General features: G+C 38.2%; 2 protein-coding genes across 4 annotated transcripts in view; both read right to left on the reverse strand.

The window, feature by feature from the left end:
* The window catches only part of LOC127429809 (tripartite motif-containing protein 59-like), a 226,887-nt gene that overhangs the window by 120,646 nt on the left and 78,439 nt on the right, over positions 1 to 27,802 (reverse strand). The gene's annotated exons all lie outside the window — the stretch shown is intronic.
* LOC127429794 (intraflagellar transport protein 80 homolog) overlaps positions 11,041 to 27,802 on the reverse strand; it is a 41,783-nt gene continuing 25,021 nt past the window's right edge. For 2 of the 3 annotated variants that reach the window (XM_051679006.1, XM_051679005.1), the window contains 5 exons: positions 18,131 to 18,302; positions 12,673 to 12,762; positions 12,421 to 12,593; positions 12,221 to 12,344; positions 11,041 to 11,432 (listed from right to left, as the gene is read on the reverse strand). In XM_051679006.1, coding sequence (XP_051534966.1) covers positions 11,322 to 11,432; positions 12,221 to 12,344; positions 12,421 to 12,593; positions 12,673 to 12,762; positions 18,131 to 18,302 — 670 coding nt within the window. In that variant the 3' untranslated portion in view covers positions 11,041 to 11,321. Of the gene's footprint in view, positions 11,433 to 12,220; positions 12,345 to 12,420; positions 12,594 to 12,672; positions 12,763 to 14,200; positions 17,387 to 18,130; positions 18,303 to 27,802 lie in introns of those variants that run through there. The other variant, XM_051679007.1, reaches the window with a different exon arrangement.

The following is a 27,802-nucleotide window of genomic DNA, read 5'->3' on the forward strand; positions in this document are numbered from 1 at the left end:
GTTTTTAATTAACTATTTTTATTAGTTCCATACAACAACTTAAATAAACAACAGAAAATGTGGAATCAAATTATATAAAATTATAACCCTTCCCCCAAAACATTTCACAAGTGTACTACATTCAATTGAGAACTGTTACAAAGGAAACTGAGGAATAACTGTTTCATGTTCTAAACTTGTGTATTTTTAATAGCAAGTGGTCAATTATTATATCTCAAATCAGAACATATCAAATCAAGAGTATGCATGTTTATTATTAAATCATCACTGTAAATCATTCTCCAGAGCCAGCACTCAAAAGTGTTTCCATTTCTTTTGGGTTACTCAAACTCATAGAAGTTAAAAGAAATGCATATGAAAGTCATTGCCGTTTTTTTTTTCATATTATATTGATTCATTCGAAGGACCCAGTACACAGCGCAAAGTTGTTGTTTTTTTATGTTCTGAGTGGGTTTGCTATTTCTAGATCATCAGTGTATAGTTGAAATGGCAGTCTGAACCAAAGTCTCTTTCTAGCAAGTCAGCTATTTCCAGTCATGCCAGTGCAGCTCCTATCTGCTTGAACGGGGAACACCGAAATCTCAAGAACAGTTGGTCAAAATTAAGATCTAAGAACACATTTCAAATCAGTAGTAAAATTTGACAATACTGGAATAATAAATTGTGATTCTTTACCTCATATTACGCTAAAAAATAAAAATGTTCCCGCCGTGTATAGCTATCGCGCATGCGCTTCAGTGGATTGATGGATGTTGTCTGTATCTAAAAGGTGATTGGCTCTTTTAAGTGTAAGGCGGGACTTCCTTTCTACATCAGTTGACCGTTGGGCGCTCAGAGCTTCTTGGTTGGGCGTTCCAATTTCTCCCATTCATTTAAATAGAAGTGGCCAATCTCTGCTAAATAATCTTCCTGATCTCTACTGATGAAAGATTTGTTTGAAAATATGAACCATCAAAACAGCAGCTGTAATGAGCAGGCAAACCAACAGACTCCTGTGTTTTTGAATAGCTCCTGAATCATTATAAGAACATGAACATACGCCATTGTTTTTCCTGACAGACCAAACTCATGCTGAATAAATGGCTTTCTGTGCTCTGCAGTAAACAATCCTGAGCCTTTAGATCAGTGGCATTAACTAGAACACTGCAGTCCAAAACCAAGAACAAAACCAGAAACAATTAAGTCATGTTTCTGAAGTGTCTCTCTTACAACTGACGTTCAGAAAAAAATAGTGATTTATATATTCAATGATTTCCTGTTCCTCTTCGGCAGTGTCAGATCCTAAAACTAAGGATTGTTAGGGTCAATCTGATTCTGCACAAACTAGACCATCTTTATAATCTGAGCAGGTGTACAATTGGAAGGTCTTACACTTATGGGCACTGAATGATGTGGAAACATTTGTGCTAGAAACCAAAAACAATTCATTTCTATGTTGCCCATATTTTGAACAATTATAAAAATGAATGGTTAACTTACAGTAAAATTACTGTTAAGTGTATATTTGTTACTTACCTCGGGACCTTATACCTTGCAAACAACAAACTACATCCACCTTGTTAAATTTTAGGTGGGAAATAAGTCTTATGAGCTCTAAATATCCTTCAAAAAAGGTCTAGCAGCACAATAACACAACAACAGCAACTATTTAAAACTTATTTTAAAGGGGTCATGACATGCAAACACTGTTTTGGTGCTGTTTCTCCTTTAAGACTTGACTGGAAACGCCCACTGTTCTGATTGGCACTCTGCTCTTGACTGACCTTCTTTGCTTCATCGGAAGCATACACCAAAATGCCCGAAAGTATGCAAGTAATGTTATTTACCAAGTTGAAGTACCTCAGTAAATGTGTGTAATGCATATATAATATGAATAATTATAATAATATTTAGTGTAAAATAAAGTATTATAAAGTTGATGTAAAAGTACAGCCGCAAAATCCATTTTCTTTTCTCTCTACTACATCTTTATAACTCTCCTACAGTTTACCTCAGGGCTTTCCTTCCCTCTCTGAGTACACGCACAGGTTAAGAGTGAGGCGTGCTGTCATAGCAACCAGTTTCCGTTTGTCCTACGAAGGGCGTCTTGTTTAAACAAGGATACTCGTTATAATGCTACCTTCAAAGGACATGTCCTTCCTAGCACGCAGCCTTTGAAATGAGACTCAGATGTCATCTCACTGCTCACCACTACTGGGCGGGACTACGGAAGTGACTAAAGGTAAAGTAGGCCTTGATGTGTTGCTGTGGAGGCAGTCCGATGCAAATGTATACCATAGTGTGACATCACAATGTAGAGGAAGTAGAGAACGAGTCGTTTTGTCAGCTTGGTTTCAACAAATACTCATTTTGTAGTGAGGAGGAGGTTTTGAGTTCTGAAACTTACAGTAATGTTTTTATAATACAATGACCTCTTATGTTAAAAGATCAAGGAAAATGTCATTCCTCATGTCATGACCCCTTTAGTTTAAAAATTCACAGGCTAACTCCACTCAACAAAAATCCCTTAAAGATAAAATGCTTGTGAAATGTTGTAACTTAAATTTAATGACCGTTAATCCATTAAGGATCTGCTTAATTAAGCACGCTTCATCATTTAAAATACTATCCTGTAGACCAGGTGCATTTAATTAAAGTTGCAAGAGGTCCGGTCTCCACATTTTCTTCCCAGCAAATCTCCAGACAATCATAAATTACACGGTTTCAGTATGCCTACTGACATACGCATTACAGTATATACGTAAGCACATAAGCATGTGTATTTTTTTGGAATAGTTATTATACAGTTCCAAGTTGACAGCAATAGTACTTTGTAAAAGAAAGAAATAATAAATCCTAAATAGTCCAAATAGTCTCTATATACCAGGGGCAAGTATGAGGGCACTGGGGGACCAGACAGCCAAAGTAGTAGTCTCTGAAGTTTGTTTAGTGCTAGTAAAATTAAAATGGATATGAATATTAAAGCTGAAGTATGTAACTTTTTCTGTGTTAAAATGCTTCTATCCCAGCTTCATATGCAGAACTATAAGTAAGCCGGTTCATTTTCTGTGGCGATATGAAAACTGATCTGTTATTTTGAGCAACCCGCCCCAATAACATTACTCAACCAATGGCATGAGTTGGGGGTGGGACTATTACTTTGACCAACAGCAGCTGGGGGGAGTATTCAGAAGGCTGTTTTGAAAACAAAGTTTTTTTTTTTGCAATTCTTTTTGGTGGTGCAGAAATTACATACTTTGGCTTTAAAAGACAAGATAATCAGTGCCCAATGAAAGCAACATTTATGCCACTTGGAATGCAGACATCCCAAGATGTTCTCGTTCTAAAGCAGTGGCTCTTAACAAAAGGGCCATTTCTTTGCAAACAAAAACAGTGAACTGCTGATCCAATGCTGCGGTAGCACAGAGGTTAAAGATCTGACCTGTGAACGAAAAGGTTACAAGTTCAAAGATCGGTACTGACTTGTTACAAAATATTACCATGATTTAACAACAATAATACTCGTTAAAATATGTCTCAGTTTATACAAATAATACTCATCATACTTTGTATAGGTGGTGTAACATAGGTTGAGTGCCTGTGTGTGGTATGAAAATGTTTTAATCCAGTTTGATAAAAGAATGAAACACATTTATCTATTATAATTTGTCCAGCAGTATGCAAAAAAAAGTATGTATCGCTGTTTGCCATTGAAACAAACATAAGAGCAAATGTTTATTTCAGTGCTTTACTAATGACGGTGTGGATCACATTTCAGTAAATGAGAGAGAAACACGATCCCTCATGAATCCGGCTGGCCACGTTGATTCTGTTCCAGTGTATTTTACAGCATAATGCTCCAGTAATCACATTTCACCAATCAGACATTAGCTCCGTTTATGACTGAATATCGACTGGAGCCACACAAGCTAACTTTGAAACCTTTTCTAGGCTCATAACTCAATTTCATCTCCATTTGCACAAAAGGCCAACATTGTACGATACAAATCTTGATTCTTTTCCTTCATACTATCATAATTTTACTTTTCATAAATACTATCCACAGTTGAAATAAGACTTATTATTACATAATATTTCTTATTCTTACTCATTGTTACATAAACACCTTAAAAACCCACATTTGATTAAACATACAGTAAAGGTTTTATTTTAATATCAGGTCTGTGAAGAAGAACAGATTTGTACTTGTTTTATGAAGTAAATGTGAGTGATGTTTGCCCATGTAGAACAAGTCAAAATAGTCGACCCTCAAGTCTCTATGATATCCTGTGTAGGGTTGCACTGGCTGTTCTTAAAGTCTTACTTAAGAAGTTCATGGCTTACTATCTACTAGTTAGTTTGGGGTTAAATCACTGCTTAATTTGGTTGCACTATTTGTCCTTAAAGGAATATTCCGGGTTTAATTCAAGTTAAACTCAATCGACAGCATTTGTGTCATAATATTGATTACCACAAAAATGTATTTTGACTCGTTCCTCCTTTTCTTTAATAAAGCACAAATCTGTTCCAGTGAGACACTTACAATGGAAGTCAATGGGGTCAATTTCTGGAGGGTTTAAAGACAGAAATGTGACGATTATAATTTTATAAAAGCACTTACATTAATTCTTCTCTGAGATTAACTTGTATTGAACCCAGAATTTTCCTTTAAGGCAAGAATTGGCTTGTAGGTTGTTTGCTCTCCGTAAAGTAATGCATAGTTGCATAATATGAAGTTTACCTTTATTGATCCAATAAACAGCCTTCAAATGTGTAAAAAGAAATGTAAAAAAGGCAGGAATTAAGTGTCATCTTGTTTCGGTTGATGTTTCAAACTTATTTTGCCTTACGTATAACAGTAAACAGTAATAAATAACTTTAAATTACTTAAAATTACATATATATATTTTTATGAAATACATAATCATGAAATATACAAAACAGTATATTATACATGTCTAGGTACTGTATGAGAAAATTAGTCAGGGGCAATAAATAAATACTATTACAAGAACTGGAAAATTAATTACGTTTGTTTGTGTTGAAGCCTGCTATTCAAAAGTGATACCGGGCGACACTCAATCAGATAATGCCTCATATATGTAAACAAGTGTAAATGTCAACATCATCAAATATGTCAAAAGGATTTAAGTCTGTCACGCAAAACATAATCTAATTGATGAAATCCAATCTGCCTGCCCTTTTATTTCAACCATTACACCTGGTTGGAGGCTTCCATAAATATTTAGTTTATACGTGGAATGTTTATGTTTCAACTAAGTTTAATGGGGCAATGCTCAAATATTTAGTTGCGTGTACGTTGTAACTCAGTGTCATTTATGCAACAAGTAGGCTAAATTGTAGCTGCTGCAACCTGTAGATATGGCTCAGGTCCCTCCTTCAATGTAAGTCCATGTTTTTTATTGTACTGCATCAGTCTTTCCATGCTCCCGGCAACCAAGAGGTTCGATACCAACACAGTTTCATGTGAGAGCATCAAGAGGGGCGTTTAGTTTGGGTTGATTCTAATTCTAATGGGTCCATTGAAACCCACAGAGGACACAGCGCCATGCATTTTTAATCTGGTGGGTTCTGAGGTCGCTTTCTTCTTTGCAACTGAGGGATGAAAATTGAACCTAACTGACAGAAAGAAAATGACATTTCCTTGCAACAGGAAGACTGTGATTTTATTATATTGATCTGTGATTCTCATTTCCAATAAGTGATGTAAGACAGAGTGGGAAGCTCACCTCTCCAAACGGCTGTCGGGGGCTCGTCCGAGACAGAAAATAATCAGCTAAGATACCACAGAGGATACTCTGTAGTGCTCTCAAGGAGACAGCACCAAATAACTCCCTCACTGGACTGCTTGAATGCTAAAACATGAGTATGAGGACGTGGTTACGTGTTGTGTGTGGATTCGTAGGTTTCTCCTGTGAGGCTGTACAGAGCTGTGGTGAGTTCCAGTGTGCTGAAAACCAGAGATGCTGCTCTCAAGAGAACATCACAGCTCAACACTGCTGTAAAGTCACTGAGCACACATTCCTGGCTAACCTGGACTGGATCGTTCGGAAACTCTCGGGTCTCTTGATTCTGCTGCTGCTCTTCGTGGTGGGTTACTTCATCCAGCGCGTCATGTGTCCTCGTCCCCGCCGTCAGACCTCCGAAGAGCCTTCACTCCTGCACGGACACATGTCGCAAGACTCCCTCATGGGAGATTTCAGCTCTCCAGTGCTGCTGCTGCCTACATACGAGGAGGTGAAATATTTGCCCACATACGAGGAGATCATGATGGAGGTGAATGGAAATATTCTTAACGTGAATACTGGAGCGACAGAGGACAGACGAGCACCGCTGAACACATCCAGACACTCTCTTTAACAAACACACACACTCACTGTGTTTGCATTGATTCTGGAATCATTGATTTGTATAATATTGTGTAAGACTTCATTGGCAGTTTTTTGTTTTTTGATATGCTTTTTATATTAAGGTTTGTCTCACATGTCTGTTCAGTTTGTTTCAATTACCAGTTTTAGATAGTTCCACTGCGTGTACAAAGACGGTTTGATAATCAGATGTTGTTCTTTTGGACAAATGCTCAAATGGTGCTGATTTATTTTAAAATAATTACAGTGCTGCAAATTTCTCATGTCTTTTCTGCAATTACATTTGATTCAACTGCTTAAAGTCCACATGAAATAAAAAGCAACTATTTACTGTCGTAATACGTGTTCCGGGTCATAAAGGAGTAGTTCACCCAAAAATGAAAATTCAACAATGTAATGATCCACATGAACATGCGAGTCTCTGTGAACGTGCTTTTTTGTTTTTTACTGAAAATGACTTAAATTTCGGGTTGTTTCGTATAACTTCAGAAGACTTGGAATATGATTCATGAGTGGCATGAATGTACTTTTATGTTATTCTTAGGTCCTTTTATATGCTTTAAAGTGAGACACTATCAACTGCTATAGCGTTGAAAAGACGGACTGTGATATTCATTAAAACACCTTTTGCATTGGATAGAAAGTTATGCGGTTTTGAAATGAAATGAGGGTGGGTAAATTATGACAGAATTTTAATTTTGGGGTGAACTATTCCTTTGAAACTGATCATTCAGTCCATGTCAGTAAGAAGAGGTGTATAATTTACATTTTCTGTAGGGCTGGCAATTGATTAAATTTTTTAATCAAATGAATAACGTGATATGGTGATTAATTGATCAAATTAAATGCAATTAATCGTATATATTAATATTTGCTGAAAAAGACCCAAAAATATATAAAGATAATTTAATATAATTTAAATAATTACAAATTTAATTTAGGCTCATAAATATAGCTCAAATTATTCAAATTTATTACATTATTGTGGCAGATGATTTAAACATTAATTAGCGTATACAAAAAGTGGCGTTAGAATATATTGTTTGTTTGAGTTCCATATCTTTGACAGCTTGTTCCATATACAGAGTCTTTTCTTGGCCTGTACAGTAATCCATTTTCAATTAAGTTTGTCAGTCTCACAATTTAAAATGTTTGTCTATGTATCAGTGTTTCCTACAGAATTCAGCTCTCGCAGCGGGGAGAAATGCTCCGCCAACCCATAAAATGAGTAATACTAAAACATCTGAAATTTTACAGCAATCTCACTTGAATATCACAGGGGCTACTTTTCTTGATGCTTACCTCTAGTTTTATTCAGATAGAATGATTCTAAGTACAGTCTACATTATGGCCCTTTTCTTCAGTCGCTTGTTTCCCAACAAGATGTAATGCAGTCATGTGTTGACTTACATTTATGTTCTTGTTCTTGGCAGATACCTTTAACAAATACTTTAACAGGTAGTTAAAGGCTGTTCACCCAAAAAAATGAAATTTCTGTCATTATTCTTCCTCATGTCTGTATGAATTTGCCTCTTTTGTAGAACACAAAAGGAGATGTTAGGCAGTATGCTGAAGCACCTGCAAGCCCCTCCCAAGTGCCGCTTCTGCTCATCACATTCAAATCAGACTGCATGCTTACAACTTGAGTTTCTTCTTCTGCTGTGGTGCTGGAGATTCAGTAGCAGCGGAGTAAAGGAAACACTGTTATGTAGTGTACACACGCATCAGGAGTGTCTCATTTGGTTACGTCGCATTTCAGCATCTTGCGCCATAAACGCACATTTTAAGAAGCTGTGTTAAGATAAAAGTAGGATGAAATGCATCTCAAGTCCCCGCATTCTATTGTGCTCTGTCCAGCTGTCTTTAACCTGTGTGGGCGTTGTATTTTGGCTTTGCTATACACAACGTATAATTGAAATGAATTTAAATCGACTGAATAATGTTCATAAGACTGTCATTTAAGTGTTAAACTTCTGGTGCACCGCAACACGTGACACAACAACATGACGTCGATTTCCGTGAAGCACTTCTAAGAGCACAGCTCCAACAAAAGTGCCTCTGATAAGAAACCACTTTAAGATTTTTGATTGAAACTTGTTTGGTTGTAAAGAGCAGCATCTCTAGTTCGTTTGATATGCTGTTTTTAAAAAATCCATAAAAATGTTGTTTTATAGAATATCAGCTGTAATGTGTGCATCTCATAAACATGAATAATCAACACTCCTGGACATTTAAACTATTTGATGAATTAAATCTGAATTTCTATAGCTTGGTATTATTTAAAATTTCACAACTTAGTCCCGCTGTCCACATATGAGGACATCAATGTTTAGGAAAACTGTTTGCTCTAGAATTGTTTTTTTTTGCTTGTTTATTAGGTGCTGATCATTGCAAATCAAAAAGGGAAACAGAAAATGCACACAGCAGTCACGCCCGGCTCTCAGGAGGTTAAACACAAAAGTGTGTCATCTATGAAAGGCTCCGTCTCCATTTTGTGGTTTGACGAAGGGTGTTGCCTGTGAAGCCCAAGAGTTTCAGGTACAGCCCGAGATGAGGCGGCTGCCCCCTGCTGACTACAGAATGCTAAAACATCAAGGCTAATTACAGAATTTAGGCAGCATGATTCATTCTTGTTCATTTTTGTAACATGTTATTTTGCATCTAATTAATCGCACTGAATCAACGTGTTAAATTGACAGCCCTAAATACTGGTGTCAGAAAAGGTTTCAAAGCTGAGAGGTTTCTATATGTTGTAATCTCCCTCAAGCATGGTGCACAAATTTGACACATTTTAGCTTATCATTGCAAAGAAATTAAATGTGCACCATTCACCATTTAAAGTGCATTTGAAATTAAAATGTTTTTTAACTGTTGAATTTGTTAATATGCATATAATAACCCTAACCTCATAAGCTTAACATGTAGTTATGTTAAAAGCTGGGGTTTTATTTTATAATGAACAAATATGAATAATTAAATTATATTAATATTAAAGACGTGTGTTCTGGACTACAAATACAAGGCTGTGTATTATTGAGAGAATTATAATGTTCCTTACGGTGAAGCAACACAGTTACACTATATTGCCAAAAGTATTCGCTCATCTGCCTTTAGACGCATATGAACTTAAGTGAAATCCCATTCTTAATCCATAGGGTTTAATATGACGTCGGCCCACCCTTTGCAGCTATAACAGCTTCAACTCTTCTGGGAAGGCTTTCCACAAGGTTTAGGAGTGTGTTTATGGGAATTTTTGACCATTCTTCCAGAAGCACATTTGTGAGGTCAGACACTGATGTTGGATGAGAAGGCCTGGCTCGCAGTCTTCGCTCTAATTCATCCCAAAGGTGCTCTATCGGGTTGAGGTCAGGACTCTGTGCAGGCCAGTCAAGTTCTTCCACACCAAACTCGCTCATCCATGTCTTTATGGACCTTGCTTTGTGCACTGGTGCGCAGTCATGTTGGAACAGGAAGGGGCCATCCCCAAACTGTTCCCACAAAGTTGGGAGCATGGAATTGTCCAAAATCTCTTGGTATGCTGAAGCATTCAGAGTTCCTTTCACTGGAACTAAGGGGCAAAGCCCAGCTCCTGAAAAACAACCCCACACCATAATCCCCCCTCCACCAAACTTCACAGTTGGCACAATGCAGTCAGACAAGTACTGTTCTCCTGGCAACCGCCAAACCCAGACTCGTCCATCAGATTGCCAGATGGAGAAGCGTGATTCCTCACTCCAGAGAACGCGTCTCCACTGCTCTAGAGTCCAGTGGCGGCGTGCTTTACACCACTGCATCCGACGCTTTGCATTGCACTTGGTGATGTATGGCTTGGATGCAGCTGCTCGGCCATGGAAACCCATTCCATGAAGCTCTCTACGCACTGTTCTTGAGCTAATCTGAAGACCACATGAACTTTGGAGGTCTGTAGCGATTGACTCTGCAGAAAGTTGGCGACCTCTGCGCACTATGCGCCTCAGCATCCGCTGACCCAGCTCTGTCATTTTACGTGGCCTACCACTTCGTGGCTGAGTTGCTGTCATTCCCAATCGCTTCCACTTTGTTATAATACCACTGACAGTTGACTGTGGAATATTTAGAAATTTCTCGACTGCACTTGTTGCACAGGTGGCATCCTATCACAGTACCACGCTGGAATTCACTGAGCTCCTGAGAGCGGCCCATTCTTTCACAAATGTTTGTAGAAGCAGTCTGCATGCCTAGGTGCTTCATTTTATACACCTGTGGCCATGGAAGTGATTGGAACACCTGAATTCAATTATTTGGATGGGTGAGTGAATACTTTTGGCAATATAGTGTATATTAGGACACAAGCTTCCAAAACATACTGAGACCTTTCCAGAGGATCTCTAATCTAACCCCTTCAACATGTAGCTATTATTCATGTATAAAAGTATTGAACATACTAACATTTTAAATGTAAGCACAATAGATAGTAAAATATATGTTCCCAAACCATCATAACCTACTGCTTCAGTGAATTAAGTGAATGCAGCATTTCACAAAGTGAGTGCTTTCTGCAGCTCTTAAAGGAAATAGAGAAAGAGCAGGATGATGGATCGCATTAAAGTGCAAGAAATGAGGTTGTGAAATGTTCAGCAATGGACTGGATATAACAGCTCCCTCCCCAACACACATCAGCACAAACATAAGCTTAATTTAGAAATGCACATTTATTGAACAAACAGAAAGCAAACTTCAGGTTTCCATATAAAAATAAGGCATTCCTGTTGCTACTGGCTTTTGCAAACACAATACAGTACGAAACAACTGTGATTTAAATAAAGGTGAAACAGAACTGATGTCTTTAAATGGACTGAAGTACATTCTACACATGCTGACAATTAAATGTATAATATAACAATGTGATTTAAACTACCACATTAATGTTCATTAAGATCCGTGTCTCTGCTGAAGTACGCTACAGGTGTGTGTTTAGCGTCTGATGGACACACTGCTTCTGACGGTGGCGTTAGCTGCTTGTTCCCGCTCTTTAGCAAACTCCATTTCAATCTTGGCCTGGATCTTCTCCCAGTCCACATCCACCTGAACACAAGCAGGAAAGAATCAACATGTAATAAAGAAAAAAAAGCCATATTCAGAGAGGACTGGTCAGTTCAGCTCTCACAGACGGCACTTGTGATTTCAATCCAGTTTGTGTTTTTCTCTTATGAAGAGAATCTGATCACTGCAGTGCAGCATCAGGTTTGATCTGCACATTATTTTCATTCCTTCCTGTAATCATATACACACTGACTGCAATTAAATGCACACCAACATGCTGATAACTCCCCAAAATCTACGTATATAAGAAATCTGACAAAGCAAGAGACTCGATTTGAGACGCGTTATTCTCTTCTTTTGACATCTAACCATTGACAGTCATGCGCAAGACACGTGCACACATCAAATAAGCCAGTAAGAACAGCAGTACAGGGGTAATTGGCAAAAATCTACCTGTGTTGATCTGTGTATTCTAAAGCCGTTTATGTCCTTACACCGATGAAGGAATCACCATTTAATGCGTTTGCATGAACACACATGTTGTTGGCTTATTAAGCATAATCACTAAACATGCCATGTAAATGCACTCACTCTTTGAATTATATTACAGATATCAGAGTTGTTCATTAAAGACCTTTTAAAATGCTAATCATTCAGACAATACAAATTCTGCTCTTTGTAAAATCTACAGAGGTCCTGTACCAATCAGTCCATGAAATCACAAGACGTCCTGTGTTAATTACTAACTCAAAACATAATTGAGAAAACAAATCCTGTTTGAATATACAGTTAAACACAAAGATACAGAGATGTGCATATAGGTGTCTTACTCCCTCAGAATACTGCAGGAAGCGTTTGTTCGTTTCCTGTTTGCCAAAATCCTGCAGGAACTTCATTCTGTGAGCGAGAACTGTATCCACGTGAGTCTTATACTTCACTGCCAACTCCAGAGCTCTGAGGAGAACAACAGTGTTAACACCAAACACACAAACACACACACACAGAGACACACAGACACACACACACAGACCTGTCCCAGTTGTAGAGGTTGATGTGTATCTGTATGGCGTGGTAAACGAGGTTGGCCTGCAGTAGCGTGCTCTCTGCCTCCTGCACACGTCCACTGAACAGCAGAACATGAGCGGCACACGAGTCTTTAGATGGCAAATCCTTGATTAAATTTATATACTGCACTTTATCCACCTGACACACACAAACACACAAGTGTTAGACAGAGGGAGAGTGTGTTCTCTCTACTACAGCAGTGTTTAATGGCGTGTACCTCTCCGATAGCAGCGTATGCCACTTCTGCTGTGCTCAGCTCTCGACTGGACATTGCCATCCCTGCCAGACACGACCACAGAGTCTGATCCTGAGAGAATCACATCACACACACACCTGAATCACACTCACTCAACAGAATCAAAACCATTTCTAAAAGTATTCTGCTCATTCTTCATTAATTATTATGCATGCAGCTCTTATGAGCTCATACTAATTCAGACTTCATGGAACATTTGTACTTCTTACAATTCATTTGTCACACTGCAGGAACATCATTAAAATCAACTACTGACCAATCAATGAGCATGACTTTTCCATGAGTTTCAAGCCATTTGTGATTACTGGATACAGATTTTTAAAATCATTTTTATTCGGACTGATTTGTGAACCGGTTTAAAGTAATTCATTGAAAAGAACCGACAGACGAACATCACTATGGCATGTAGGTTTTAATGTACACAAGAGCAACATCTAGCCAAAAAAATATAAAGTGTAACGCACAACTAGAAAAAAATATATATTCACTATAGAAAGTTCCATGACTTTTTCATGACTTTAAAGATATTATTCATTTCCATGACTGTTCCAGGACCGAAATTATAATTTTTTTATTTCCCTAATATTTACAGGTTTTCCATGACCATGTGTGAACCTGCAAACAACTTAAAAGAAATGGAGATGAGTATGGCTGGGTATCGATACAGATATCCTGATTAGATTCGGATTCACAAGCTCTCGATTTGATTAAATTCCCATTCATTTAGATCTATTTCAGTTAAAATGTTCATTTTGCTTACATATTGAGAGCAATTTTACAATTCTCAATACCAAATTCGATACCACAACAAAATACTAATTTGAGTAAGCATTATTTTAAGTTCTCAAGTAATTATTCAAGATGAGTAAACAGTTAGTAAAGCAAAGTATGAACAACACAAATAACAATGAATAGAACAAAGACAGAAATGAAGAAAACAGTGCTTGAAGTTTGCAACAGAAGTATCAAGTATTTAAGTAAATATTCAGAAATAGAAAAAAAATTAATGAAAGGTAACATAGAAGTGCTTAAATGACTGTGCCCAGTTGCATAAAACCCCTCAAGTTTTTCCATTATGTATAACACTTAAAGCATGATTTCCCCTTACCCGAGGGGATGAGGGTGTTACATACAATCCCTTAGACACTTCTATCCTGTAAGGTAAGGGAAACCGTTAAGGGATTTACTACAGTGAGCCAGATTTTACCATAATAAAATTCTACTGTTACCTATCTCTGCCAGTTTTCAGAAGATTGGAAATGTCCCAACCAACACTTGGGCAATTTTACCACATAGAAAATACTTTAACTTTATATTATGTTTTTATTTTTTATTTTTTTTGTTATTAACACTTTTTATTGATTCTTGTATAAAAAAACTAAATATACAGTATATATACAGAATCAACTTTAACCCCCATTATTTCCCCCTCCACCCCCCAACCCCACCCTGTCCCTCAACAATTACACAATGCACAAATATAAACAAATTATTTTTTTTTTTTTTTTTTGAGAAAATAAAAGTATAAAAATTAACAAACAAAAAGAAAAGAAAGAATTCCACAAGGAACAGAATCCACAATTAATACCATAATTTTGTTTCTCTCCACATGGTCCTCACTGAGAGCCTTCCAGAAAGGACAAATACCTTTCATATTTCTTACCAAATGTGTCCAATCTGCCGAATCTTTTCAAATGCCGTCAGCCTACCCAGTTCGGCGAACCATTCTTTTGTTATTAACAATTTTTATTGATTCCATTCACAAATTAAATAAACATAACAGAAAATACAGAATCAAATTATATACATTAAGCCCCTCCCCCCAGACTCTGAATTAATAAGGAGTAATACACTGATGCCTCATGGCCTTTTCCAAAAGCAGTAATCACCTCTCCCAGAGTATCTGCCGCTTTAGGGGGGTGTATGCTACTCCCAAAAACAGTACAGAACAGGTGGCACAGTTGTGGTGAACCATTCTTGAAATGAGGGACCGCCAATTGATTTCCATCCTCTAAGAATTATTTGTCTGCCGATCATTACACTAATTTTGACCCAGCTTTTTATATATTTGTCACCTACTTTAATAACTGCCCCATCACCCAATATACAAAGTCTGGGGCAAAATTACATTTGAGTATCTAAAACCTCACAGATAAAATTCTGGACTCTTAACCAGAATTCTTGAAAGCGCAGAACCACAGAGCATGGGCCATGTCTCCAACTGACATCGCCAGCAGATTGGTGTGTCTTTTAAACCGAGCCTAAACAATCTAGAGGGAGTCCAGTAGAAACAATGAAAAATCTTAAACTGAATAAGACGCACCCTTGCATCCCTAGACATAGTTTTAATATATATATATTTTTATTCTTTCCCACTCCCCATCCTCCAATACCAAGTTCAAATTTCTTTCTCATAACCTCTTTAGAGATGTTAAGACACCGTCACCAAGACTCTGAATCAACAGGGAATAATATACTGACACTTTATGCCCCTTTACAAAGGCTGCGAGCATCATCCATTCGTTCAGTTTATAAAAATTCAGAGAGCTGATAATACTGGGCACACTTCTGGTTTGAGTGTGTTCCTATTAGATCATCCTCCAGCTTGTTAATGATTTCTCGTATTGCATGACCATCAAATCTCCTGCAACAGTTTTTCATCGCTAAAATTGTTTAAACTGGGTTCTCCCAACCACAAAAAATTTGCCTAGGCACACTATACTCTTCAATTGGTTGTATAAACACTTAAGATGCTTTACGCAACCAGGTACTGGTCTTCATTGAATGATTATAGTACATGAATACTGTTTAAAGCTTCTTAAGTTATCCAGTCAAGAGCAGTGAGTGTTTTTCTCATTTTCTTGTTTGATTAATCTTAACAACATACAGTACTAGACAGCATATTTTTATACAAATCCACTATTTGTCCTGCTGTTTACATTCACTTTAGACATAAATGACCGTGTTTACATTAATACTTTACCAAGACGGACATTTTCACAGAATTGTCAAGTGTATTTTTTTAAAGCACACACACATAAGCCATCTGTCTGACAGTCAAACAGCACGCTGGTACAGTAATGAGGAAAAAAAAAAAATGTCGACATAATATTTATCTATTTAACTCTAGCGCATGAACTCTGTCAATACATCAAATGTCATGAAAAACTGGTTTGGAAACACTTTTTGTCAAGAAAATTAGCATTAATGCAAAAATATAGTGTCACATGACAGAATTTACCCCAATCGTTAGCCTGTGATAATCATGACGACGGTATACATCCTTGAAAGCCATTTTATTGTACGTGATTATGGATTGATCTTTATGGGATATAGATCCGATGCTGCAAACATGAAACTTCCAGGAGTCTCATATCATGGAGAACAAATGAATGGCCACTGTTTGTGATTAATTTAATTGCGGTAGACATCTGTTTATTTATTAATGTTGCTTTTCCACACCATTCAAAATAACGACGACAGACGACAGTCATGGAATTAACCCACAATACAAAAAAACATATCATTTTTTGTATTGCTGGTCACATATCAACTTATATGACCAGCTGTAACGGGAGGAACAGATCCTGTCTCCACTACTGCGGAACATGGACTACTGTTTGTGAAAGAACAAGTGAATAAAAATAATATCATTCTGCTAAAATGATGTCTGCATTTATTTTAAATAAAGTAAACAACATTGTTCAATTGAAAACAGCTATTATTAAGTTCTGGAATGGAATATTATCATACTGAAGTAAATATTATTATTTATTTTATGTGGGTTAATAATTTAAGCTGTTAGAACACATATTGTATGTCTGATGGTAGTTTTCATTTTTAAGTACTTAGTTTTTAGAAGTGTGTTAAACATGTGAGGATGTGTATTCATCAACCTGTTACATGTCCCACATAATCACACAGGCTCACTGAATCAAGTTTAAACTTGTTTTGCTGACAATTCAGAAAAGAACCCACATCATGCCTTCACTGTAAACCATAGATAAACCATTTATAATAACTTATTAACATTAACAGACATTACTACATTCTATAAAGATTATTAAAACTGCAGCGCTGCCTATTTCTACCAATCAGTTGCTTGAAAGAACCCGGAAGCTCGATTTCCTGCTGTGTGACATCAGAGTAATTTCATCCATAAATATTTTCAGGTCCTACTGCGGCGAAGGCTGGCATACTGGGGTAACAGGTGTAATACTACGGCAAAGGTGCTAGCGTGTTAGCGTTAGCTCATGTAAACATTACAAATTATACATAATCTAATGCAAATATCTTTCAATCATCATCGAGTTGTTATAACAGCTTCTTTTACTGATTTCATGTGGATTCCATTCATAGAATGAAGCAGATTTTTTATAATTTGAGTCCAGTGCCAGATCCAGAACTGTTCAATAAATCTATACAAATACCAGTGATCGCTTGGGAAACATTGACAAACCATACATTTTCATAGTCATCTATATATTCATAACATCTTTCATCAGAATAAACATAATTTTTTCACTTTACACGTATAGACGTTTTACAGTTTATACGTATAGATCCGAATGAGGAAGTCTGTTCATGTGGTCTCTGATGTGATACACTGATGTCCATATTTGGATCATTTCTGCGCTGCAGCGGCTTCTGGCTTCATGGTTGAATGGATAACATCCTATATTTAACAGACGACCATGGATTTCAAGATTATACGTGATGTGTATCATATCGTATGCAGTAAATGTAAACATAAATAAACAAAGTGACGGAGCGCCTGTCGTCAATACAGTGAGCATCAACAGTTTAACAAGTCTTCATGTTTAACATGAATTTGAGTTCATTAGAAATGTTCCTTTAACTTTTATACTTTTGATTTGCTTTTGTTTGGTTCTTTGTGACTTTGTTGCATCTCAAACTATTGTTATTGTTATTATGCACAAGTATGCTGAGTCTAAGTAAACTGTGCAAATATACAGTTTAATTTTGCTTTAAGTGTATTGTGCAAGTTTTCCATGCTTAAATTCAAATGTCTTGCTTTGGTCTACACTCTGGAAGTGTTCTGTTAACTCTCAAAACTATAATTACTAAAACTAAAACTGAAACTAAAATATATAAAAATTAAATAGAAATGTGTTTACAAAATAAAAGTAAACTAAAACAAACAAAAACATTAATGAAACTAACTAAAACTAAACTGAAATTTATAGCAAATTTGAAAACAATTTAAAATAAAAACTGATTTGAATAATAATAACCTTGAGACAGACAGACAAGTAGACAGACACAGACACAGACATATACCTCCTCCTCAAGAGCATACAGACATGAGACAGAAATGAGACATGAACACCAATAACACATGTACAACACACACACATCAGTAATGAGAGTATAACAGAGATGTTAGCGCTAGACTGACCTTGGCGAAGCGACAGAGACGGAGCGCGTCCTCCCAGCGAGCGCTGCTGCTGTACTCGTGCAGTAATGTGGGGTACTGAGACACCGCGCTGCACACTAGAGATCCGTCCACCCGTCTCACAGTCACCTGACTGCCCACATAACTCATGATCTGAGGAGAGCCACTCAACTCACTGCAACATACATCAACACACAAAATCTGACTCATCAGGTGCAGTTACACATTACACAAATTTCTGTGCAATGTGTTTTTACACATCAGTGTTTTTACAAAGTGTGATGATACACTCTGTTTTTAATATCTGCATTTTATGTGTTAGTTCTAGAGTTCTGCTCGTTCTAAATCATACACAGAAATAAAGTAGTGTGATAATATACAGTTTTTTGGAGACCAAACACTCTTTAAAAACTGTGAATTTAAAATACTCAGTCCAGAAATAATAATAGCCAAATATAGTAGAAGGGTTGACACACCTCAGAACATGTAATATTTAATTTTCTGTAATTTTCACTTAAATTAGCAAAAAACTGTTGTTGTAGACGCAACATCTCTCGGTTACAGACATTAAAGTTGTAAAAGTTGCTCTTACAGTGGCATGCAAAAGTTTGGGCACCCCTGATCAAAATTTCTGTTGCTGTGAATAGCTAAGCGAGCAAAAGATGGCCTGATTTCCAAAAGGCTTAAAGTTAAAGATGACACATTTCTTTAATATTTTAAGCAATTTTACTTTTTTATATTCATCTTTTACAGTTTCAAAATAACAAAAAAAGGAAAAGGGCCCGAAGCAAAAGTTTGGACACCCTGCATGGTCAGTACTTAATAACACCCCCTGGCAAGTATCACAGCTTATAAACGCTTTTCGTGGCCAGCTAAGTGTCTTTCAATTCTTGTTTGGGGGATTTTCACCCATTCTTCCTTGCAAAAGGCTTCTAGTTCTGTGATTCTTGGGCTACATGCACTGCTCTTTTGAGGTCTATCCACAGATTTTTGATGATGTTTAGGTTGGTGGACTGTGAGGGCCATGGCAAAACCTTCAGCTTGCACCTCTTGAGGTAGTCCACTGTTGATTTTGAGGTGTGTTTAGGATCATTATCCTGTTGTAGAAGCAATCCTCTTTTCATCTCCAGCTTTTTTACAGATGTGTGATGTTTGCCTCCAGAATTTGCTGGTATTTAATTTAATCCATTCTTCCTTCTACCAGTGAAATGTTCCCTTGTGCCACTGGCATCAACACAAGCCCAAAGCATGATCGATCCACCTCCGTGCTTAACAGTTGGAGAGGTGTTCTTTTCATGAAATTCTGCACCCTTTTTTCTCCAAACATACCTTTGCTCATTGCGGCCAAATAGTAATATATTAACTTCATCAGTCCACAGGACTTGTTTCCAAAATGCATCAGGCTTGTTTAGATGTTCATTTGCAAACTTCTGACGCTGAAATTTGTGGTGAGGATGCAGGAAAGGTTTTCTTCTCATGACTCATGAGATATGGTCATATTTGTGCAGGTGTCACTGCACAGTAGAACAGTGCACCACTACTCCAACGTCTGCTAAATCTTCCTTAAGGTCTTTTGCAGTCAAACAGGGGTTTTGATTTGCCTTTCTAGCAATCCTACGAGGAGTTCTCTCTGAAAGTTTTCTTGGTCTTCCAGACCTCAACTTGAACTCCACCGTTCCTGTTAACTGCCATTTCTTAATTACATTACGAACTGAGGAAACGGCTACCTGAAAACGCTTTGCTATCTTCTTATAGCCTTCTCCTGCTTTGTGGGCATCAATTATTTTCAGTGTGCTAGGCAGCTGCTTAGAGGAGCCCATGGCTGCTGATTGTTGGGACAATGTATAAAGCTTTGAAATGTGCATCACCTGGCCTTTCCAAACGACGATTGAGAACAAGCCATAGCCTTAACAAGCTAATTAAGGTCTAAGATCTTGGTAAAAGTTATCTGAGAGCTAAAATCTCTTGGGGTGCCCAAATTTTGCATGGTGCTCCTTTCCTTTTTTTCACTCTAAAATTGTGCAAAACAAAAATAATACACTAATCTTGCTTAAAATGTTGAAAAGAATGTTTAACTTTATGCCTTTTGGAGATCAATTAATCTTCTACTCACTTAAATATTCACAGCTACAGAAATTTTGGCCAGGGGTGCCCCTTTTTGTATGCCACTGTATATGAGGGGAAAACCATCCAAAACACTTTGAAACCTGAAGTCTTGCATGCCATCTGTACACATGCATTAGATGGATGCTTTTGAAGTGTTGCGTTTTACTGGTTTTCAACAGTTTTAGCCATAAATGCTGGAAAGTTAAATGTAGTTTGAAATAAATATTCAATATTTTGCCAATATCGATTACTAAGGTGGTGGAAAAGGCTGATAACAGATTCATTTATGAAATCCAAGATGCAGTTTGTTCAACGAAAATCCCAATTATAACAAAAAAACAAAAACAAAACAAAAAAAACATGAAGATATGGTGCATAACGTGGGTCTTTTATCATTAAACAAGCCCAGAACACACCGGTGACTCTTATTTTGAAAAGACAGAGACTTGACTCTTTTACAATGCTCTATATTAAAGTAAATTAAGCTTTTTATGGCCTATATATTCACCAGATGAAGGGTTTTGTACATGTATATATATTTCACCAGATGAGGTTTAATGAGAAATTAGTTTATTATTATTCACAAGATATGAATTTGAGACATGATGTTTGTGTTGACAGAGCACGTTTGCATAGTCACATTTTTCTTCGCATGCCCTTGCTTTAATTTAGAACACTTGATTACCTAATCAAAATCTGCATTGAAATAACGATAAAAATATGGATGAATATAGTCAATATTGAAAGATTTATTTGCAAATTCCCACATTATTGTATTTATTTCACCTCTAGGTGCCGCTGTTATACTGTAAATCCAAGCTGTTCACTCCAGTGCCGGCAACAGAGAAACATAAAGTAATAATAATAATAATAACGGCTATTGGTGATGCTGTTTCCTGTTCCTGTTGCTGCTAGGGCTCCTGTTTGTAGCCTTCTAGCCTGCTTAGCATTGCTTATCTTTCTATTTTCAGTGTTTAATCTTTAATCTCTCCCATTTTTTCGCACGCATTGTTTTTTCCGCTTTTATACACTTTAATGTGATACAACTACGTGCATTTTACCGCCCACAACCGCCTTTCCACTTTTATCACAATTAAACTGCATGCTTTACCGCACGCATTTTTTACACAGATTATTGCATCAATCTCAAACCACTGGTGATCAGGAACCACCTCAACAACAACAATTAAGTGAGGGATTCACATCGATCTCAAACCCCATCAAAAACCACCACCACAACAACAAACAATTGCGGTAAGTCATGGAATCTGCTCAAAATATCGCTTCGTGCTTGCATGTCACATGTTTACTATAGCTTATTCCAACAGCAATGAGGGATTTACATGTGAGAATTAGTCAAGCTGACAGAGAAGATAAATGAGTTAGAGACACGCATCCAAACGCTAGTGGAGGTCAGTGAGAAAGAGAAGCCGGTAGATACTGTTTTTCGGATGCGGGTAGTACAGCGAGCAACACACACAATTTTGGTTCTGGCCGCAGCAGGGCATTTGGGTGATGTCTTGGCAGCATACTCGTAGGGCAAAGGAACACCACTCTCCCGTTCCTGTTAGGATTTTCAACCGCTTCTCCCCACTCAGTGATGCACCCACTGAGAATCATGTTGAAAGATCCCTTGTCATTGGTGACTCTATTGTAAGGAACGTGGAAACAGAGACTCCAGCCACTATTGTTAAATGCATTTCTCGTGCCAGAGCGTCTGACATCAGATCAAATTTATGAGTGCTGGCTAATGCTTAACGTAGATTTTCTTTTTTTCTCCCCAATTTGGAATGTCCAATTCCCAAGTCCTCGAGGTGGCATAGTGACTCGCCTCAATCTTGGGTGGCAGAGGACGAATTGTCTGAGACCGCGCATCTTATCACTTGACTCGTTAAGCGCGTTACTGCGGAGAAATAGCGTGTGTGGAGGCTTCATGGCATCCACGCACAACTCACCACACACCCCACCGAGAGCGAACCCCATTATTGTGAACACGAGGAGTTTACCCCATGTGACTCTACCCTCCCTAGCAACCGGGCCAATCTGGTTGCTTAGGAGACCAGGCTGGAGTCACTCAGCATGCCCTGGATTCAAACTTGTGACTCCAGGGGTGGTAGTCAGTGTCAATACTTGCTGAGCTACCCAGGCACCCTAACGTAGATTTTCTAAGATTGTTATTAATGTCGGCACTAACCATGTCTGGCTTCGCCAGTCGGAGATCACTCAAGATAATGTTAAAGAGTTGTGTGAACTTGCAAAAACAATGTCAGACATTGTAATATGCTCTGGCCCCCTCCCTGCTTGTCATGGTGACATGGTTTATAGTAGATTTGTGTCAGCTGGATGTCTGAGTGGTGCCCAGAGAATAACATAGGATTAATAGACAATTGGAAGAGTTTCTGGGGAAGACCTGACCTGCTAAATAGAGATGGACTCCATCCCTCAAGGGAAGGTGCCGCTCTCCTCTCTAGTAATATGGCTCATAGTCTTAATAATGATAGTATTTGACTAACTGGGGGCCGGGTCAGGAAGCAGACAAACTGGCTAATCTGAACGTCTGCTAGCTGCCTTGAGACACCACACTGGTCACATAAACTACAACACATAGAGAATGAATCACCTATATATCATACAGAGACTGTGTCTGTTCCCCAAACTAGCAAACACAAAACCCTCATTAAGTCTTTTGGGAAAATTTTTATTGATGTCAAACTTGGGGGAAAAAAATGGAAGAAAAACATCATATAAAGGTAGGACTACTAAACTAAACACTTTCATTCAAATCACTATTTGTAAATTAAATTATTACAGATCATAGTTTGGATTTGCTCTGATTGAAACCTGGATTAAAACAGATGAATATATTAGTTTAAATGAATCTACTCTCTCAGATTATTCTTATAAACATGAGCCTCGTCTGAAAGTTCAAGGAGGTGTTGCTACAATTTACAGTGATATTTTCAGTGTTACTCAAAAGTCTGGATATACAGGTGCATCTCAATAAATTAGAATGTCGTGGAAAAGTTCATTTATTTCAGTAATTCAACTCAAATTGTGAAACTCGTGTGTTAAATAAATTCAATGCACACAGACTGAAGTAGTTTAAGTCTTTGGTTCTTTTAATTGTGATGATTTTGCTCACATTTAACAAAAACCCACCAATTCACTATCTCAAAATATTAGAATACATCATAAGACCAATAAAAAAAACATTTTTAGTGAATTGTTGGCCTTCTGGAAAGTATGTTCATTTACTGTATATGTACTCAATACTTGGTAAGGGCTCCTTTTGCTTTAATTACTGCCTCAATTCGGCGTGGCATGGAGGTGATCAGTTTGTGGCACTGCCGAGGTGGTATGGAAGCCCAGGTTTCTTTGACAGTGGCCTTCAGCTCATCTGCATTTTTTGGTCTCTTGTTTCTCATTTTCCTCTTGACAATACCCCATAGATTCTCTATGGGGTTCAGGTCTGGTGAGTTTGCTGGCCAGTCAAGCACACCAACACCATGGTCATTTAACCAACTTTTGGTGCTTTTGGCAGTGTGGGCAGGTGCCAAATCCTGCTGGAAAATGAAATCTTTAAAAAGCTGGTCAGCAGAAGGAAGCCTGAAGTGCTCCAAAATTTCTTGGTAAACGGGTGCAGTGACTTTGGTTTTCAAAAAACACAATGGACCAACACCAGCAGATGACATTGCACCCCAAATCATCACAGACTGTGGAAACTTAACACTGGACTTCAAGCGACTTGGGCTATGAGCTTCTCCACCCTTCCTCCAGACTCTAGGACCTTGGTTTCCAAATGAAATACAAAACTTGCTCTCATCTGAAAAGAGGACTTTGGACCACTGGGCAACAGTCCAGTTCTTCTTCTCCTTAGCCAAGGTAAGACGCCTCTGACGTTGTCTGTGGTTCAGAATTGGCTTAACAAGAGGAATACGACAACTGCAGCCAAATTCCTTGACATGTCTGTGTGTGGTGGCTCTTGATGCCTTGACCCCAGCCTCAGTCCATTTCTTGTGAAGTTCACCCAAATTCTTGAATCGATTTTGCTTGACAATCATAAGGCTGCGGTTCTCTCGGTTGGTTGTGCATCTTTTTCTTCCACACTTTTTCCTTCCACTCAACTTTCTGTTAACATGCTTGGATACAGCACTCTGTGAACAGCCAGCTTCTTTGGCAATGAATGTTTGTGGCTTACCCTCCTTGTGAAGGGTGTCAATGATTGTCTTCTGGACAACTGTCAGATCAGCAGTCTTCCCCATGATTGTGTAGCCTAGTGAACCAAACTGAGAGACCATTTTGAAGGCTCAGGAAACCTTTGCAGGTGTTTTGAGTTGATTAGCTGATTGGCATGTCACCATATTCTAATTTTTTGAGATAGTGAATTGGTGGGTTTTTGTTAAATGTGACCAAAATCATCACAATTAAAAGAACCAAAGACTTAAACTACTTCAGTCTGTGTGCATTGAATTTATTTAATACACGAGTTTCACAATTTGAGTTGAATTACTGAAATAAATGAACTTTTCCACGACATTCTAATTTATTGAGATGCACCTGTAAGTTTAATTCTTTTGAACTGACAATGCTTAATGTGACACTGTCAGATATAAATAAAAAATCTTTGTCATCTTTTGTTCTTGCAACAGTATATAGACCACCAGCACCATACTCTGAAATCCTTCGAGGATTTGCTGATTTTCTGTCAGATCTAGTGGTTGCTGTGGATAGAGCTTTAATCGCAAAATTAAATTAATTAACAAAAATGATACACTGAGATTAGCATTTATCGATATTTTCAACTCTGTTGGGGTTATATAAAATGTGACAGGTCCCAACCCATCGCCAAAATCATATGCTAGATTTAATTTTGTCATATGGAATTGATGTTGATAAAATTGTAATTCTGCCCCAGAGTGCTGATATCTCAGATCATTACCTCGTCTCTTGTATGCTGCACTTAGCAAAGGTAACTCAATCTACACAAAATTATTGTTCAGGTATAACTATTCTTTCAACTTCTAAAGATAGCTTCACTAATAATCTTCCAGACTTGTCTCAAATACTCAGTATGCCAAAAAGTTCAGAAGAACTTGATGTTGTCACAGAAAATATGGATACAATATTCTCTATCACTCTATATAGTGTCACCCCCCTTCAATTAAAGAAAGTTAAAGAGAAACATCCTGCACCATGGTACAATGATCACACTCATGCTCTCAAGAGAGCAGCTCGGAAAATGGAGCGCAAGTGGAAGAATACAAAATTAGAGGTATTTCGCAGTGCATGGAAGGATAGTGTCTGTAGCTACAGACAGACTCTAAAAACTGCCAGGTCTGCATATTTGAGCAAATTCATAGAAAATAACCACAACAATCCTAGGTGTTTATTTAGTACTGTGGCTAAATTGATTAGGAATAAAACTTCTATTGAACCAGACATTCCATCACAGCATAGTAGTAATTACTTTCTTTTTAGAATTTCTTTACTGATAAAATAGAAATCATCAGAAACAAAATTGTAAATGCACATCCATCTGCCACAACACCCCAGAAGACTAAAATTATTTCCTACGAGCAACTTCAATCCTTCGCTGTTATAGGTCAGGAAGAGCTAACAAATATGATCAAAACATCAAAATCAACAACATGGAAGAGTCATGTGACGTCATGCGAGTTTCGGACATCTGAACAGCGAGCTCTGCGCACTTTGCTAGTTTGAATACTTTTTGTGTCATAAACCGGTGAGATTCGATACACCCTGATTCTTAACTGTTCTAGGAAGACAATATGTCAAAGAATTCAAAATCCTCGGGAGACATTAAAAGACACTTACTTGCTCAAGCTGATGCACCCTGGAGGCTGTGGACCAGGGAGTCAATTTGGCCAGAGAAGTGAAGGAGATTCGGCGTGAATTGCTGAACATGTCGGCAATGCTGACGAAGGTCGTTGCGGACTTGGAGGACCTTGGTGTAAAACATTGATCGATCACTGCCATGGAGACTAAATTCACTGATATGGTTACAAGAGTGGGGGATGTCGAGAAACGGATCGATTATCTGGAGTCATTGGAGAGGGAATAAGCTACTAATCCGCTAGCGACCAAAGTGGTTCTGGAGAGTGTCTGGGAGAAGTTGGAAAACTTGGAGAATCGTAACCGGCGAAATAACGTCCGAATTGTTGGAATTCCTGAGAATGAAGAAGGTTGAGGTATGGTGAAATTCCTGGACGGGCTCTTTCCGAGGTTGCTCGACATAACAGAATAAGCTGGAAATCGAGCAATCTCACAGAGTTCCGGCTAGGCGATCCGCTGAGGGAGACAGGCCCCGATCAATTCTGGCCAAATTTCTGAGATCATCCGATAAAGATCTTGTGTTACATGAGGCGAGGAGTTAAGGAAGGCTTTCTTGGAAGAATCACAGCATTTTCTTGTTCCAAGACTTGCGAATTCGACAAGAGAGAAATGTGATCGATTCAAGGAATGCAAGAAACTCTTACATCAATGGAAGGTTGCTTTTGCAATGATGTTCCCGGCCAAATTGAGAATAGATGCTAAGGATGGCCGTAAAACATTCACATGCCCACAGCAAGCATTGTCCTTCATAAAGTCAATGGAGTAAGTTATTTTGTGGTTCTCATGTTGCTGCTGAGTGGACCGACTCACTGAACATTCACTTGACTGTTCAAGGAAACTAAGCGCCTTTATTGTTTCTTTTTGTGCTGGTTCCGCCTAGCGGCTGGAGTTTGTTTTGTGTAGCAGCACTTCTTCAGCACAGCATTGTGGATGAATCTGCATGTTCTTTGTGCTTATGCCTCCTACTGGCTGGAGTTTGTTATTTGGAGTATTTCTTGCAGGACATTGGAGTGATTGGGTCATTTGTTGAACCCATGTAACATGGGCCGGCCCACTGAACATTGGTTTGACTGTCCGAGGAAACTGAACGGCCTTTTTTTCCTTTTTTTTGTGCTTGTTCCATGTGGCAGCGGGGGCATGGTCGAGCATTTGTCCGGAGAGAGAGAAAGCGGTAAGGGTGCATTCACCTGAGCCAGATAATGATTAACACCTGTTTCTAATTATAGTGAGCTTGGGGAGAGCGGCATAAAAGGGATTACGTCAGTGCCAAGGAGTCAGAGAGTCAGGGAACAAGAGTCCTGCTTGTGAAGCTGATATAGTGAGCTTGGGGAGAGCGGCATAAAAGGGACTACGCCAGTGCCAAGGAGTCAGAGAGAGTCAGGGAACAAGAGTTCTGCTGTGAAGCTGATCGAGTAATTGTGAAGCTAATTTATTGTGAAGCTGTAAAGCCCAGAAATTTGTCAATTAAAAAGCCTTACCTATGAGTGGAGAAATCCGGTTCCCTGTGTCCTCCTTCCCTCTTGTTGTGAAGTCTGTTACACTGGTGCCTCGATTTTTTCCAATTATTTTCAGGCGTTAGCTTCATTAACATAATCACCGGCCAGGCAGAGGGAGACAGAGCATGCATTAGCGTCTCTCAGCAAGAGGTTTAAATCACTTGATGGTTGGGACTCCCTGCTGAGTTAATGGCTTCAAAGACTGAAAAACACACCAGAC

The sequence above is a fragment of the Myxocyprinus asiaticus genome, chromosome 39 (genome assembly GCF_019703515.2).
Source record: "Myxocyprinus asiaticus isolate MX2 ecotype Aquarium Trade chromosome 39, UBuf_Myxa_2, whole genome shotgun sequence".
Lineage (NCBI taxonomy): Eukaryota > Metazoa > Chordata > Actinopteri > Cypriniformes > Catostomidae > Myxocyprinus > Myxocyprinus asiaticus.